General features: G+C 38.4%; 1 protein-coding gene across 10 annotated transcripts in view; it reads left to right on the top strand.

The window, feature by feature from the left end:
- Nucleotides 1-16,501, top strand: part of HPGDS (hematopoietic prostaglandin D synthase) — a 45,327-nt gene that overhangs the window by 13,302 nt on the left and 15,524 nt on the right. For 7 of the 10 annotated variants that reach the window (XM_047855676.1, XM_047855675.1, XM_047855674.1 and 4 more), the window contains 2 exons: nucleotides 1,152-1,328; nucleotides 10,692-10,833. In XM_047855676.1, coding sequence (XP_047711632.1) covers nucleotides 10,701-10,833 — 133 coding nt within the window. In that variant the 5' untranslated portion in view covers nucleotides 1,152-1,328; nucleotides 10,692-10,700. Of the gene's footprint in view, nucleotides 1-1,151; nucleotides 1,336-2,229; nucleotides 2,302-5,045; nucleotides 5,061-10,691; nucleotides 10,834-16,501 lie in introns of all 10 variants that reach the window. The other 3 variants (XM_047855679.1, XM_047855680.1, XM_047855681.1) reach the window with 3 other exon arrangements.

A 16,501-nucleotide genomic window follows, 5' to 3' on the forward strand; every position in this document is an offset into this window, starting at 1 on the left:
TAAAGTGGGAATTAGAAGTGATTGAGGTGAGGACAAAAAGGTTTTTTTGAATGCAAGTTAAAACTCAGTGAAAGATAAAAAATACAATATGCTAATTTTGTATAGCTCCTATTTCCTTTGCACTTGATTTTGATTTACATAGATCTCTTTGGTGAATAAGGGGCTGGATTTATATCTTAAGCTTCCTGCAGACTTAATATTTATATTTTTCTTCATTTCTAATGTATACAATAAATGGATGTAAACATATTATTCAACATTTAAAGTGCTAATAAATAGGAAATATTTGACAGGTTGCTATTGCTGCCTATAAGTGTTATTTTCTAGAAGTTGCAAGCCAACCTGTCATTAATATGTTTCATGGACAATCTGCAGGCCCTATAATGCACAGGCAGGTATTTCACTGTATCCTTTCACTGAGCTGTCCTAATATTATAGCTGTAATGAATTGGAGTGGAAAAAATAAATAAATTTCTAGAACATTTAGGCATTTGTTACTCATCTGTATAACGATTATCAACAAGGTATGTTAGAATCTTCCACTCCAGCTTTATGGCTCTTCTGAGAAAAGGAATGTAAATGAAATATCCTCGTAGTAATGAGAGCTGTAAAGAGTCCTTGTAAAAAATGTGAATGGTTGGGAAATATAAATTGGAATCACTCACTCATCAAAGATATATTAGTGCCTATGATGTGCCTGGTATTTCTTTCCACAATGAGGGCATAACAGTAAACTGAATAACGAGGCACCTGCTCTTATGGAGCTTACCTTCTGCTAGAGGAGGGTGAAAACAAACCAAGAAAATACACTCTATTGTCAGACATGGTAATGAAGAAACACACAGCAGGTAGAGGACAAGACTGTGGGAGGAGGGTTCTGGTGAGGATGTGGTCGGCCAAGGGCTCCCCAAGGAGACCAAATGAATTGAGGAAGCAAGCCACTTGTGTATCTGAAAAGAAGGCTTGGCTGTATTCCAGTTGTCTCATTCTCCAGGAGCCTGCGGCGTAAAACTTTAAACATAAATGAGCATGTAGCAATAGATACATGTCAGCACCTGTAACTTTGATTCTATCTATTGAATGCAAATACATTAGATTATTTACACACAAAGAGCCTATCAAATGCCAAGAATAACCAGAAGTCTTTGCAGGCGGGACTGTTTGGTGAGCATATTTCATCTGAGAAATGAAGGAAGACACTTGGGTGGAAGTAAGTCGTCTTGACTCTCATTGGCTTGTGACTGTGACTTACTCATCATATAAACCCAAGATGCAGTCACTTATGAGGGCATAGAAGATACTAGAGACTCCACGGAAACATAGCACAAGTAAGTGGTAAGATTGAACTCTATAAAGATATGAAATGAGAGTGTTCTCTCTTCATCTTAGTGCTTATTTTTATTACTGTCGTATTCTGTGTGTGACTGAGCAACTTTTTGATGACCTCTTTTCACTGTGCCACTTCCTCTGATCTGGTCTCATTCAGATCCTCCCTATGTTAGTGGCCAAATAGAAATCAAACAGTAATTTCTAAGAGAAATATAGGTACTGGAGATTTTAAAAGATTTTAAAATATCCTTTAAGTAGACTTTAACATACAAAATACAGTCAGTACAAGTGATGTTTTTTAATGTATGAAGCGGAAGTTCTTTCTTTCTCCCTTTCTCTCTTTCTTTTCTCTCTTTCTTTCTTCCTTTCTTTCTTCTCCCTTTCTCTCTCTTTCTCCCTTTTTCTTCCTTCCTTCCTTTCTTTCTTTCTTTCTTTCTTTCTTTCTTTCTTTTCTCTTTCTCTTTCTTTCTCCCTTTCTTTCTGTCTTTTCTCTTTCTTTCTTTCTTTCTTTCTTTCTTCTTTCTTTCTCTTGGATTTTCTTTGTAATATTTTCTGTCACTTTAAGGCTCATTTTGTTGAAATGTCTTCATGTTTTGCCAAGAATTACATTCTATCATCATTTGGTTTCAAAGATAATTCAAGGCATTTACTCCAGGCTAAGAATTTGGGCTCACAGCTCCCAAAGGATATTTCAATTATTCCTCTTGCTTGGCTTTAATGTGAGGCAGCCATTTAAAATGATATTTCATTGGTCTTTGATGGGAAAATAGAAATCCTGGCCTGCCAATGTGAAATTAAACATTCAGGGTTTGACTGAAATCAATATTATACTCAGTTAACAAAAATGCTGATATTTCTCTGTAGTCCTACAATTTAACTCCAACCTGGCAACTTTTCCAGAACTGAACTAGAAATGCTCAGGAACTCTGTGAGTGAAGGAAATCAACATTCTCTACCACCAACTGTTAGTAGGTAATGCAGTACTGTTATTTAAGGTCATAATGTGCAAGAAGTTCTTATGTAGACAATAGCATCTCATGTGATTGCTCTCTGAATCCAATTTTCGCATTTCAAAACACTGCAGTCTATATAATGGGAGTACAAATGTTACTCTATGTACTCTATGCCAGAACATTTTGTACAGGTTAAACATTGGTCAAGTTGAGATACAGCAAAGAACTGTTGGCAAATTCACAAATAATTTGTGTTTTTATACTTCAAATGTGTAGGTTATTGCATTATTCTCAAGAATGCTTGACTTTCCTTTTATTTAAGAGTAGGAGCTCATGTAGACCAACACTTTTATGAGTGAAATAAAAATAAATAGTGTTTAGGTTTTGAAGTGAATTGTAAAATGGCTAATACTTAATTCCCTATTTGTAATTTTTTCTATCCATCGAAATTATTTCAAAAATTCAATTCCTTTTTTTCAGTTATCTGCTGAAATCTTTTTTTTTTAATTTTTTTTTCAACGTTTATTTATTTTTGGGACAGAGAGAGACAGAGCATGAACGGGGGAGGGGCAGAGAGAGAGGGAGACACAGAATCGGAAACAGGCTCCAGGCTCTGAGCCATCAGCCCAGAGCCTGACGGGGGGCTCGAACTCACGGACCGCGAGATCGTGACCTGGCTGAAGTCAGATGCTTAACCGACTGCGCCACCCAGGCGCCCCACTGCTGAAATCTTTTAAGTGCATAACATAGTAATTGAATATTAGCCTCTTTTGCCAGAGTTGAGTTTGGATTGTTATCTCCTTTCTGGCGCAGACATTAGCATTTTTGATACTGTTTTACTGGGCTCTTATAGCGATGTACAGAATAGGATACCAGCTGAAATGGTTTTTTACAGTTTGTATTTTATCAATGACTGCATTAAAATTGCTTCTGGGACTGAATGCGCCTGTGTTTTGTGGTTATTAATCAGCTGAAATGTATCAGTGTTACATAAAGTAAAAAGAGCTGCAGGGGCACCTGCGTGGCTCAGTCAGTTAAGTGTCTTGCACGTCATTTTGGTTCAGGTCATGATCTCACTGTTTGTGAAATTGAGTTCAGTGTCGGGCTCTGTGCTAACATTGCGGAGCCTGCTTGGGATTCTCTCTCTCCCTCTCTCTCTGCCTCTCTATCTTTCTCTCAAAATAAATCAGTAAACATTAAAAAAAAGAAAGAAAAAAAGGAAAAAGAGCTATAAACCAGGAGGAAGAAAGAAAGGACACAAGACAGAACTTTTCAAAAACACTATTATTGTCATATCAAAGGTCTATTTTCTAAATAAGTTTAGTGTATATTAAAAGGTAAATCTTGGGGTGCCTGGTGGCGCAGTCGGTTAAGCGTCCGACTTCAGCCAGGTCACGATCTCGCGGTCCGGGAGTTCGAGCCCCGCGTCGGGCTCTGGGCTGATGGCTCAGAGCCTGGAGCCTGCTTCCGATTCTGTGTCTCCCTCTCTCTCTGCCCCTCCCCCGTTCATGCTCTGTCTCTCTCTGTCCCAAAAATAAATAAAAACGTTGAAAAAAAATTAAAAAAAAATTAAAAAAAAAAAAAAAAAAAGGTAAATCTTCTTTTGAATTTAATGGTTACATCTGTGTGAGTTCATATGTGAAAATTTCTATCCAGGGTATATATTAGTCATCATTTATATGTTCTTTAAGAAACTGTATATCTTATTTTTCTTTTTTTAAAATTTATTTTTATTTTTTTCCAATATATGAAATTTATTGTCAAATTGATTTCCATACAACACCCAGTGCTCATCCCAAAAGGTGCCCTCCTCAATACCCATCACCCACCCTCCCCTCCCTCCCACCCCCCATCAACCCTCAGTTTGTTCTCAGTTTTTAAGAGTCTCTCATGCTTTGGCTCTCTCCCACTCTAACCTTTTTTTTTTTTTTTTCCTTCCCCTCCCCCACGGGTTTCTGTTAAATTTCTCAGGATCCACATAAGAGTGAAACCATATAGTATCTGTCTTTCTCTGTATGGCTTATTTCACTTAGCATCACACTCTCCAGTTCCATCCACATTGCTACAAAGGGCCATATTTCATTCTTTCTCATTGCCACATAGTACTCCGTTGTGTATATAAACCACAATTTCTTTATCCATTCATTAGTTGATGGACATTTAGGCTCTTTCCACAATTTGGCTATTGTTGAGAGTGCTGCTAAAAACATTGGGGTACAAGTGCCCCTGTGCATCAGTACTCCTGTATCCCTTGGGTAAATTCCTAGCAGTGCTATTGCTGGGTCATAGGGTAGGTCTATTTTTAATTTTCTGAGGAACCTCCACACTGCTTTCCAGAGCGACTGCACCAATTTGCATTCCCACCAACAGTGCAAGAGGGTTCCCGTTTCTCCACATCCTCTCCAGCATCTATAGTCTCCTGATTTGTTCATTTTGGCCACTCTGACTGGCGTGAGGTGATATCTGAATGTGGTTTTGATTTGTATTTCCCCGATGAGGAGTGACGTTGAGCATATCTTGTTTTTCAAACACAACTCTAAGTGGTTTTTTTATTTTTCTGATAATCAGTAACTTTAAATAACTCTCTTCAGAATGGAAGGAAACCAGTGGCTAGCTTCAGTTATAAAGGAAAGCTTTAAGCATGATCAGCTTATCTTTTTCCTTCTTGTTTCTGTATCATTTCAGGAAATATATACAGCTTTCCTTACATACGATTCTTTTTTTTTTAATTTTTTAACATTTATTCACTTTTTTGAGAGACAGAAAGAGATAGTACGAGTGGGGAAAGGACAGAGAGAGAGAGAGAGAGAGGGAGACACAGAGTCCAAAGCAGGTTCCAGGCTCTCAGCTGTCAGCACAGAGCCCAATGTGGAGCTTGAACCCACGAACAGTGAGATCATGACCAGAGCGGAAGTCAGATGCTCAACTGACTGAGCCACCCAGGCGCCCCTTCCTACATGGGATTCTTAACGTGTAGTGATAGTGGAAAGGCTCAGAAATGAAACTGACAGGGAACAGCATGACACTGGAATTTGCTTAGGCCAGTCCAATCATACTTAGGGGTATAATCCATCCGGTGTTCTTTCTATGTATTGTGTGAAATTGAGATCTAATTCTGTATATTTTCTTCTTTTGTCTCAGAACCATTTCAGTCTAGCCCCATTATGTTCTCACTGTCATGTCATCTTGGTCATATATCTGAGATTCTGTTAAAGGCTCTATGCACCTCTGTGTGTCTGGTCCTGAACAAAGATCACATTACCCTAATTGCAAGTTGTTTTTTTTGTTTTTTGTTTTTTTTGTTTTTTTTTTTTTTTTTTTTGTTTTTTTATGTAAGTCTTGCAGTCTGGTAGGTCAAGTCCTCTCCCTCTGCTCTTTTCATTTGTCTTGGCTATTTTGGTCCTTAGCATTTCTGTTTGAAATTCAGGCTCAGGTTTATCCAGAGAGTCTCTTGAATTTTAAATTTTTTCTTTTTTTTCAACGTTTTTTATTTATTTTTGGGACAGAGAGAAACAGAGCATGAACGGGGGAGGGGCAGAGAGAGGGGGAGACACAGAATCCGAAACAGGCTCCAGGCTCCGAGCCATCAGCCCAGAGCCCGACGCAGGGCTCGAACTCACGGACCGCGAGATCGTGACCTGGCTGAAGTCGGTCGCTCAACCGACTGCGCCACCCGGGCGCCCCTAGAGAGTCTCTTGAATTTTAAATACAAACAATAACTTTGATTGCAAATAAGGACAGTTTTGTCTCTGCCTTTCCATTCCTTACATATGTTGTTTATTGTTGTCTTATCTTACTGAGTAGCTAGGCATCTGGGCTATGTTGAACAGTAAGAGTAGTAGTGAGGCTCTCGTTATTCCTGACATTAAAGAAAATGCTTCTATTGGCTTCCCATTATGTATGTTCGCTCTAAGTTTTTGTTTTTGTTTTTGTTTTGTTTTGTTTTGTTTTTTGTAAAAAGAGACTCTAATAGGTTAAAGAAGTTTTCTTCTGGGTCTGGTGTCTTTCATGAATGTAACTAATTCCATTCATTACATAATGGATAATTACCAATGGGTAATTACCAAGCAATTTCTTCACTGGTTAGTTTTAAATGCAGGCTTTCAGTTTTTTTATTTGCTTGTGTTAGTTTACATATTTCTCAAAATCTTTCCATTTAAGTGTTCAGTTATTTGTCATGTTACATGTCATGTTATGATTTTTTTACTGGTTTTTTTTTTAATTTTTTTTAATTTTTGAGAGAGAGACAGAGCTCGAGCCAGGGGTGGGGAGACAGAGAGAGAAGGAGACACAGAATCCGAAGTAGGCTCCAGCACAGAGCCTCACAGGGCTCGAACCCACAGACTGTAAGATGATGACCTGAGCTGAAGTCAGTAACTTAACTGACTCAGCCACTCAGGTGTCCCATTAGCTTATGATTTTTAATGATCTATTTCATCTGCTATTATGACCCTTTTTGCTTATAATATTAATTTTTTGTGACTTTTCATATATTTTCCTTGTTTTCACTTTTACTAGAGGTTTACAATTTGACCTTTTAGAGATTGTATGTAAGAGCCTGCCAGGCCCTAGTTTCAAGCAGTGCTTCCCTACAGTCTCTCATTTGTGTGGGGGATTTTATTCTCTTTTTTTCCAAAGGAGCTACCTTCCTCAATGGTCGCTGCCTCTCTCAGAATTCAGGGTCCTGCTTACTGTATTTGGTGTCTGTTTGCTTTGATCCAGGCAAAGTTTGTCTTGGCTTTTAATCCTGACACTGTATTTTTCTTTTTATCCTTAACTTACTTTTATTTTTATGTGCTTTGAGGATCAGAGTCCAATCAAATTACACACAGCTGGGCTTGAACCTCAACTAGGGTGGGAACTGTCCTTCCCTGTCTTCCTCTCTCCCGCCCTCCCTTTTCATCCTTCCTGCTTTGCTTTCTGAATGTACACCGTGTGCCAAGCATTGTATTGGTACTTTCTACACAATATTTTCATTACCACTTGGCAGGTGAGGAAAGTAAAACTAGGAACAGGTAACTCACCCAAGGCCACTTAGATACTAAGTAGCACGGTGCCTGCAAACCACACTGACCTACTCAACCCTTAAGCGCATTCCTCACTGCATCCATTGTGGGAGCGGGGTGTATCTTACCTTCATCCTTTTAGCCTATCATCCTTATGAAATAAAGGCTTTAACAAAGTGAGGTTATTGTAACAGAAATAGACTGCTGAGTGCAGTACGAGGAACAAAAATCTTCCAGACACTATGCTCTGTAGTTCTCATTAGCTTCTATTGTAAATTTCCTTGTCTATTTTCACCATACAAACATTTACTTGGAATTTCTTCGGTTAGTTTTTATGCAAAAACTTTATGAAATATAGAAAGGATCTTTAAACTTCGTAGATGTTTGCAATTGCATTTACATTTACTTATTTTTCATGTTATAAAATGTGCACATATGTCCTGAAAAACAAAAGTCTTCAAGTTTGGAATTTTGTAGCTGTAAGAATCAAGAAAACTAGACTTTCACTCAATAGAAAATATAATTATGCAACTAACTACAAGAATGTGTTGTGTAAGTACAGCTTCATCAATGAGTTACAACTGTTGAAGGGATGTTCTATCTTGAAAGATAAGCATTTGTCAGTTGTTCATGGACCTGTGCCCAATCTTAGATTTAAAGATATATTTGCAGAGAACTGTAGATAGCTGCCAACTTATACTAAGGACTTTTTTAAATGTCTTCTTTACTTGAGTGAAATACAATATAAAATGGCACATTTTTGCAAATGAACAATAACAAGTGCCTTTGTTTTCATGCAGAATTAGGAGGTGGACACTGATATTTATGTAGCATTTGACCAAATGGTAAAAAGTCATGTTTATTTTTTTTAACATTGATCATAATGGATGTATATGAATCTACATATTCTTATAATGCTTATAAGGAAAATACACATAATTTCTTTGTTGCTGAGGAAACATTGACCCATAACAGCAAAAATCAATAAAAAAAAAGTTGTATACAATGTTCTTCAAATAAAAACTGTGACCAAGAATGACATTTTTTCCACTCTGAAGACTCTTTTTGTTCTTTTGAGATTTAGAACTGTTAGATCAAGGAGTTGTAACAATTATGCTTTTTATTTCCTAGATAAGAATGTTTCCTTGGGGCGCCTGGGTAGGTCCATCAGTTGAGTGACCGACTCTTGACTTAGGTTCAGGTATTGATCCCCAGGTCATGAGATCAAGCCCCACATTGAGCTCTGTGCTGACGGCACGAGACCTGCTTGGGATTCTGTGTCACCCTCTCTCTGTGCCCCTCCCCCACTGTCTCTCTCTCTGAAAATAAACAAATAAACTTAAAAAAAAAAAGAGTGTTCCCTTTATTGTGATTACATAAACTATTCCCTTTTTTTTTTCAGAAGGAAGCTTATTACTTTACCTTTTTTACTATTTTTATACTCTTGTGTTTTTCCCACTATTTATTTCTAAGCTCAACATTAAGTTTAACTTAGTTCCCCAAATTTGAACTCCCTGTATGCATATTTCTCCCCCAAAGAACTGGGGGCTCTGTACCTTGGAATTTTCATTAGTTCACTCCAGTGAGTTTTTAACTCACATACCTGATATGCGAGGCATGTGCCACATTTCACTTGGACACGGACTGGACTGGCCAACAGGAGTAGGCTGGCTTGTGGAATGTTCAGGGTGACTGTGTTTCTAGCAAGGAGCATCACCTCCACCCACAATACCTGGACGGGGAAAACCCAGGCCCAGAGAAATGGATTCACCAGAAATTACCGTCACCATTGTTTCCTGGGTCTTGAAGGGGTCTCAATAGGCAACCAGACAGCTGTTTGTGGTCATCTGCACCACAGCGGGATACTGGGAGTGCATAAACTTGGCAATCTAGATTTTTGTGGTTTGTGTTTGACCGTTTATGTGGTGTGATTTCAGATAGAATTTTGGTTTGAGACTTCAGCCTAACTTTTCTTTTTATTTACTATTCTGTTAACATCCTTGAAAGACTTCCCTAGCAGAAAATAAACTACTTAAACTTACCACTTAAAATAAATAATTGTTGGGGCACCTAGGTGACTCAGTTCGTTGAGTGTGTGACTTTGGCTCAGATCACGATCTGACAGTTCGTGAGTTCGGGCTCCGCATGGGGCTCGCTGCTGTCAGCACAGAGACCACTTTGGATCTTTTGTCCTCCTCTGTCTCTGCCCCTCCCCCACTCATGCTCTCTCTCTCAAAAATAAAAAGTTAAAAAATAATTACTCTTTATGACTTCTATTCATGTAATTACTATGAACATTATTTGTTTTTAGTGTACTGTATTCACAGTGGTTATTTTTGACTATAGAATTAACTCAGAGTTATTATCGTCAATAGCTAATAATTATTAAGCGTCTGGCATTGTGTGAAACGCTTTACCTGTACTACCTCAGTACATCTCCAAGTCCATATTAATATCTCTACTTCCAAAAAATGGACTTTGAAATTCAGAGAGATTTTGTTGACTAGTCCAAAGATACACGGCAACTTAGTGCAAGAGCTGAATTTCAAATGAAAATGTTTCTTTCTAGGTTACCTGATCGTTAAAAAATTACAAGACATTCTACCATTAGTGCTTGAAATCATTAATCGTTTATAAACAATGGAAATGAGATGATACAAATCACAGAAAACTCATGAAATTATAACGACCTACATCTAACCAATGTAGCCAGTATTAGCAAACTTTATGAAATGTAAGAAAGTTGCTTTCTTTCTCCCTTGCTCCTCTACAGGAGGTACAGAGAAATATGCCTCCCATTGCCCCCTCCCAACAAAGGTCACCAAGGTGGGTTCTGTTTGCGGGGTGCTAGCATCCCAATAAAACCCAGCAGCATGCATGCAGTAAAAGAGAAAAGAGAGCAGTGTTTCCCTAAGCCTTTGATTCCTAGAGGGAAATGCCATGGGCGAGAGAAGGGAGGTGATGGCCAGCTCAGGTTGGCAAGGCTGGCTCACATTCCCCTTGCATGTACCCTGTTCATGAAATCCTTATCCAGCTGTCTACAAGTGAGTAAAGGCAGGAAAAAAACAGCTTACAATGGAAAAAATGGAAAGTTTCAGACTCTGTCCTCTGAATGTTGGTGTATAGATACCCTCTCACACTGAATTTTTTTTGTAAGTAAAATTTGAGTTTGATTATTTCACTGGAATGTTCCAGCTAATTCTTAAAGAGGTAGTCATGATCTTCTAACAAGTCTTTCCCATATGTTATTAGGATGGTGATTTATAATTCAGGTTTTGAAATATTCTCTAATATCTACAGCTATTTCAAAAGATGCCATAAAGTTTTGAAAAAATCCCCAAAGAAAAATATCAAAACATCCCTAGAGGGCTGCTAAAATAATCTTCAAATTTTCTTTTTCCAGAATCCCACCATGCCAAACTACAAACTCACTTATTTTAATATGAGGGGGAGAGCGGAAATTATTCGATATATATTTGCATATTTGGACATAAAGTATGAAGACCACAGAATAGAACAAGCTGATTGGCCTGAAGTCAAATCAAGTAAGTGGCACAAATAATTCATGAAAATGTAGGGAAAATATATTTCCAGAACTTTCTGTGTTTCCTCAGGGAAATGAAAAAAAAGAAAGGTTTTAATTTTTTTATTTATTGATTAAAAAAAAAATTTTAATGCTTATTTATTTTTGAGAGAGACACAGAGCACAAGTGGGGTAGAGGCAGAGAGAGAGGGAGACACAGAATCCGAAGCAGGCTCCAGGCTCAGAGCTGTCAGCACAGAACCTGACGCAGGGCTCAAACTCATGAACCGCGAGATCATGACCTGAGCTGAAGCCGGACACTTAACTGACTGAGCCACCCAGGTGTCCCATTTGTTATTATTATTATTTTTTAAGTTTATTTTATTTTTGAGACAGAGAGAGACAGAGCATGAACGGGGGAGGGGCAGAGAGAGAGGGAGACACAGAATCGGAAGCAGGCTCCAGGCTCTGAGCCATCAGCCCAGAGCCCGACGCGGGGCTCGAACTCACCGACCGTGAGATCGTGACCTGAGCTGAAGTCGGACGCTTAACCGACTGAGCCACCCAGGCGCCCCTATTATTATTTTTTTAAATAGAGGTTTTTAAATCTGATTTAGCTTTACATTGAGAAGCTAGGTGGCCCCCAAAATGTTCTATTCAAGGTGAAAACACAAACCTCATAGAAAGAATATATAAACAACACAAAGCTGTGTCAGAAGAGCTGAAATGGGGAATACCAAAGTCATTATTCTTGACAATTGGAATTGGATGGGCTCACTGCAGATACCTATAATGTTTGGACAAGGGATCAGATATGCTGCTCTAACAGAAAACCGACCTCAAAATCGCTTAGATAACAAGGAAATTAGTTGTCTCAGATAACCAAAAATCAGAAATAGGACAGGTTTCAAGAGATGACTTTCTTCTGTGTGTTGGCGGCATCATGGAACAAGTAACAATAAGGTTGCTGCGGTTCCAGCCCCACAGCCTTGAACAGGAATGTCGAGAGATATGTGAGAGAGAGAAAGAGCACTGCTTCCATAAATGTTGAGTGAAGAAAATCTTTCCTAGAAGACGTCGGCAAACTTGTCATGTCTCACTGGCTCAAATTGGGTTATGTGTCTGCATGTGAACCGACAAAGCAGATAAGAAGTACCTTGAACCATCTAGTCTACCTCTGAAGTTGGGGGTGGAATCTATTTTCATGCAGCATGTGACTATTCAAAAGAAGGATGGATATGTGAGCAAAACTAGGATGTTTGATCAGAAGAAAGAGCAAATTGACGAATTGGGCAGGTAACCAAATGAAAACATGCTACTTAGCACTCAAGACAAAGGGGAAGAATTAGAAATATTATTACATTAAAAAGTGTGTGGCTCTCAGTAAATTGTGAGTCATCCCCTAGGTGCTTTTTTTTTTCTGAATGAAGAAAAAAATAGATGAGCTAATTCTTTTGTTCATGAAATCCACCTAGAAATACTAACTAAATATTAGTTGTATGGTTAAAATTCACATTTTTGTGATGAAGTTATTACAAACTTGCATAAAGATGAAGTTGAAGAAAACAACTATTGAGTATTGGAAGACTATCGGGCACCTAGTAGATACTCCCCAGACTCATTTCATTTAATTTCTCCAGCCTGCCTTCATGGGATGTATTATTGTTTCTATTTTATAGCTGGGATAGCTATAGCACACAGAATTTATGTAATCTACGTTCACAGTCCTAGCAGGGTAGAATTGTTTTTCAAACACAGGTCAATTTCATACAGTGGCCCAAGTTATTTGCACTAGATGCCAATAACTGTAGCCACTCTGGAAAACAATGTGGAGGTTCCTCAAAAAACTAAAAGTAGAACTACCCTACGACCCAGCAATAGCACTACTAGGAATTTATCCAAAGGATATAGGAGTGTTGATTCATAGGGGCACAAGTACCCCAATGTTTATTGCAGCATTATCGACAATAGCCAAAGTATGGAAAGAGCCCAAATGTCAGTCAACTGATGAATGGATAAAGAAGATGTGGTTTATGTATACAATGGGATACTAGTCAGCAATGAAAAAGAATGAAATCTTGCCATTTGCAACAACGTGGATGGAACTGGAGGGTATTATGCTAAGTGAAATAAATCAGTCAGAGAAAGACAGATATCATATGATTTCACTCATGTGTGGAATTTGAGAAACATAACAGAAGACCATGGGGGAGGGGAAGGAAAAAAAGTAGTTACAGACAGGAAGGCAAACCATGAGAAACTCTTTTTTTTAATTTTTTTTTAACGTTTATTTATTTTTGAGACAGAGACAGAGCGTGAACAGGGGAGGGGCAGAGAGAGAGGGAGACACAGAATCTGAAACGGAGTCCAGGCTCTGAGCTGTCAGCACAGAGCCTGAAGAGGGGCTCGAACTCACAGACCGCGAGATCATGACCTGGGCAGAAGTCGGACACTTAACCGACCAAGCCACCCAGGTGCCCCAAGAGACTCTTAAATACAGAGAACAAACTGAGGGTTGATGGGGGTGGGGGAGAAAGGAAAATGGGTGATGGGCACTGAGGAGGGCACTTGTTGGGATGAGCACTGGGTGTTGTATGTAAGTGATGAATCATGGGAATCTACCTCAGAAACCAAGAACACACCGTATGCTCTGTATGCTAGCTAACTTGACAATAAATTATATTAAAATAAATATATAAATGAATAAAACCACTAACACCAGGATAACTGGCATATTAACAATACATATCACCACATGCCTTTTAAAAACATGAGTTCTTTAAAAGTCATTGCCCCTGTAATCACTCTTTTTCTTATCAGAGAACTCTTCCCTGGAGGGCTTGAATATTTCATTTCCTTTTATCATGAAACTTTCTCATTAATATCCAAACTCTCCCCCTGCCATCAGAATTTGTACATGGGATTTTTAACTCTGTGGACGTAAAATAGGTGAAATTAAATTTTATTCATTAATGAAGTCAAGATGGATAGCAAGTTGCACAGACATTACATATAACAACTGTTGCCTTTTAGTTTTTAGATATAAGTTCTTTGAGTGCCTCATACCCTCTTCTACCTTGACTTTCCATTATGTTATTAAAAACGGAATTGCTACATTTTCTTAATATTTTCACAGATTCTTAGAGTCGAAAGGAATTTTAAAGTTCATGGTGGTTAGGATGTATATATATATATATATATATATATATATATTCATAGTTTCAGATGCTTTAACAGACACCCAACACAAAAATGGCCTAAAGAGAATAGAAATTCATTTCTTTTGCATAAAAGCCCAAGCTGGTATAGTGGTGCTGCTCCATGAAGTTGTCAAAGATTAGGCTCGTTATTTTCTGTTGATCTGCCACCCCTTGTTGGTTGTCTAATTTATATAGTGTAAGATAGCTCCCCCTCCTTCCACATTTCAGCTCACAGGAAGTCTAAGAGGGAAAGGGGCACATCTCTTTCTTTCAACAGCATGACCAGAAAGTTTTACATTTCACTTCTGCTTGTAGCCCCTTGGTAAGAACTTATTCATGCGGTCATACATTACTACAGGGGAAGCTGGGAAATGCTGATGTTATTGTGGATAATCATTTGCTCAGCTAAAAATCCAGGATTTTATAGCTTTGAGAAAAAAGGCAAGAGCAGATGTTGAAAAGCAGTTTATTACATATTTTAGCTGGCCTCATCTCCCATCTGACTTAGGAATGCTCGCTGGTGTTTGAAATCCTCTATGACCTGCCCTCTGTGATAACCTAGAATATCATTGGATATTTCCATTAAGAAGTTCTTCCAAGTCAAACCTGGTACCCTGCACACAGGTGTTGACATTTTTTTTCTCTTGAAATAACATTGAAGTACTTCTTAAAAAAATAAAAAGTCAAAGCCCTACAAAGACAAAGAAATCAAGCTTGAATATAATAGCACAAAATTCTCAAAGCTGGAAAACAGGCCCAAGAATGGTAAGATGATGGGGCATCTAGGTGGCTCAGTCAGTTAAGTGACCAACTCTTGATCTCAGCTCATGTCATGATCTCACGGTTTGTGAGTTCACCCCCGTGTCAGGCTCTGCACTGACGGCTTGGAGGCTGCTTGGGATTCTCTCTCTCTCTTTCTCTCTCTACCCCTCCCCTGCTTGTTCTCTCTCTCTCTCTCTGTCTCAAAATCAATAAATAAACATTAACAAAAACAGAATGGTAAGGTGACTTAGTAGGCTACTGATGCTCAAATATAAGCCTAGAGGAGGAGGAGGCAAGCTGAATCACTTCAGGGATCCCCCCAAATTCTCAGGAATTGGAAGCAACCGAGAACTCTAAAAACCGAACTGACAGAGGATTGACTAGAAGAATGTGAGGCAGCAGCATGACCACAAGATCTTTTTTCCCACCCTGGAAGAAGGATGGAGATTACTCTCAATCAAGGACGACCCAGAGGATTCTAGGACACCAGTCATGTCTGAGGACAAAATATTATAGGTAGGATTCAACGGAAATCTAGAAACTAAATAGTGAGACCCAAAGCCCTTATCCCCTGCTCTACAGTCAGAATGCTGCAACCAAATGAGTATCCCTCGGGCAGGAAATGCAAAATGTTGTCTCCAGGGAAGCTGGTCAGTCCAAGAGAAATGTCTAGCAGACACTGAACGGGTGGGCATCTCAGTGACACGGCCCAGCCCAGTCTGTTTGTAAGCCCTCCCCATGTCCACTGAGGTTCCAATTAGCTTTTATTCTTTTCACTTATTTAAAACAGGAATGGCAAACCAAAATTTAATAGATATTTGTTAGAAGGCCTCTAATATGAAACAGACCTACACAAAGAAGTAGTGGGGGGAAAATCAACTGAGGGCATCAGGATGATATAGCAAGAAAAAAATTTCAAAAATAGAAAATCCTCAAAGAGAACAGATATTCTATACATTGTGAACAAATATGCTATAAAAAGGAATGTTCAGAGACAAAAAAGGTGTTGAAACTAAAAACTTGATATAGACAAAACAAGTCAAATTGATAAAATGATAAAAAAAAAGTAAGAACTTCTCCAGAAGGCACAGGAGGAAAAAGAAATAAAAAATGGAGAAAAAAGATTAGAAAAATTGAGACTCAAGTTGAAGATGTCTAATGTCTCAGTGAAATTCTGGGAAGAGAGAACAGAAAACAGAAAAGGAGGAAAACCTTTTTAATTTTTTTTAATGTTTATTTATTTTTGTTCTTTTTAAAAAAAATTTAATGTTTATTTTTGAAGGAGGAAAACTTTTAAAAGACTCTTCTTTACACAAAATTAGAATCTATCTCCTTATGGTTTTCATACATTGGCCTTGGACTTATCATTTTAATCTGTGGAGAATAGATTATTCCTTCTATCACATCCAATTATTTGAGGAAATTTAGTATCTTTAAGATCATAGAGAAAAAAAGACATTGCTGTGTAGTCAGTTCAATGATAATACTCTGAGTGCAGATAAAGCTCACTGGCCGAGTTCAGAACTGAGTCCCAGCTAACTCATACATCTGTTCCTCTAGATATCAACTTTTAGAACTTCCTTGCTTGTTTCTCTGATCATCATTGTGAATTTCAGTCCAAACTTTCTAGCCCTGACTCTACTTCTTGATTTATATGCTGTTTCCCATGGGTTATATGAGGTGGGGGTCCAAGGGACAACTCTCTTCTCTTCCTGGAGGGTTCCATTT

The sequence above is a fragment of the Prionailurus viverrinus genome, chromosome B1 (genome assembly GCF_022837055.1).
Source record: "Prionailurus viverrinus isolate Anna chromosome B1, UM_Priviv_1.0, whole genome shotgun sequence".
In the NCBI taxonomy this organism is placed as follows: domain Eukaryota; kingdom Metazoa; phylum Chordata; class Mammalia; order Carnivora; family Felidae; genus Prionailurus; species Prionailurus viverrinus.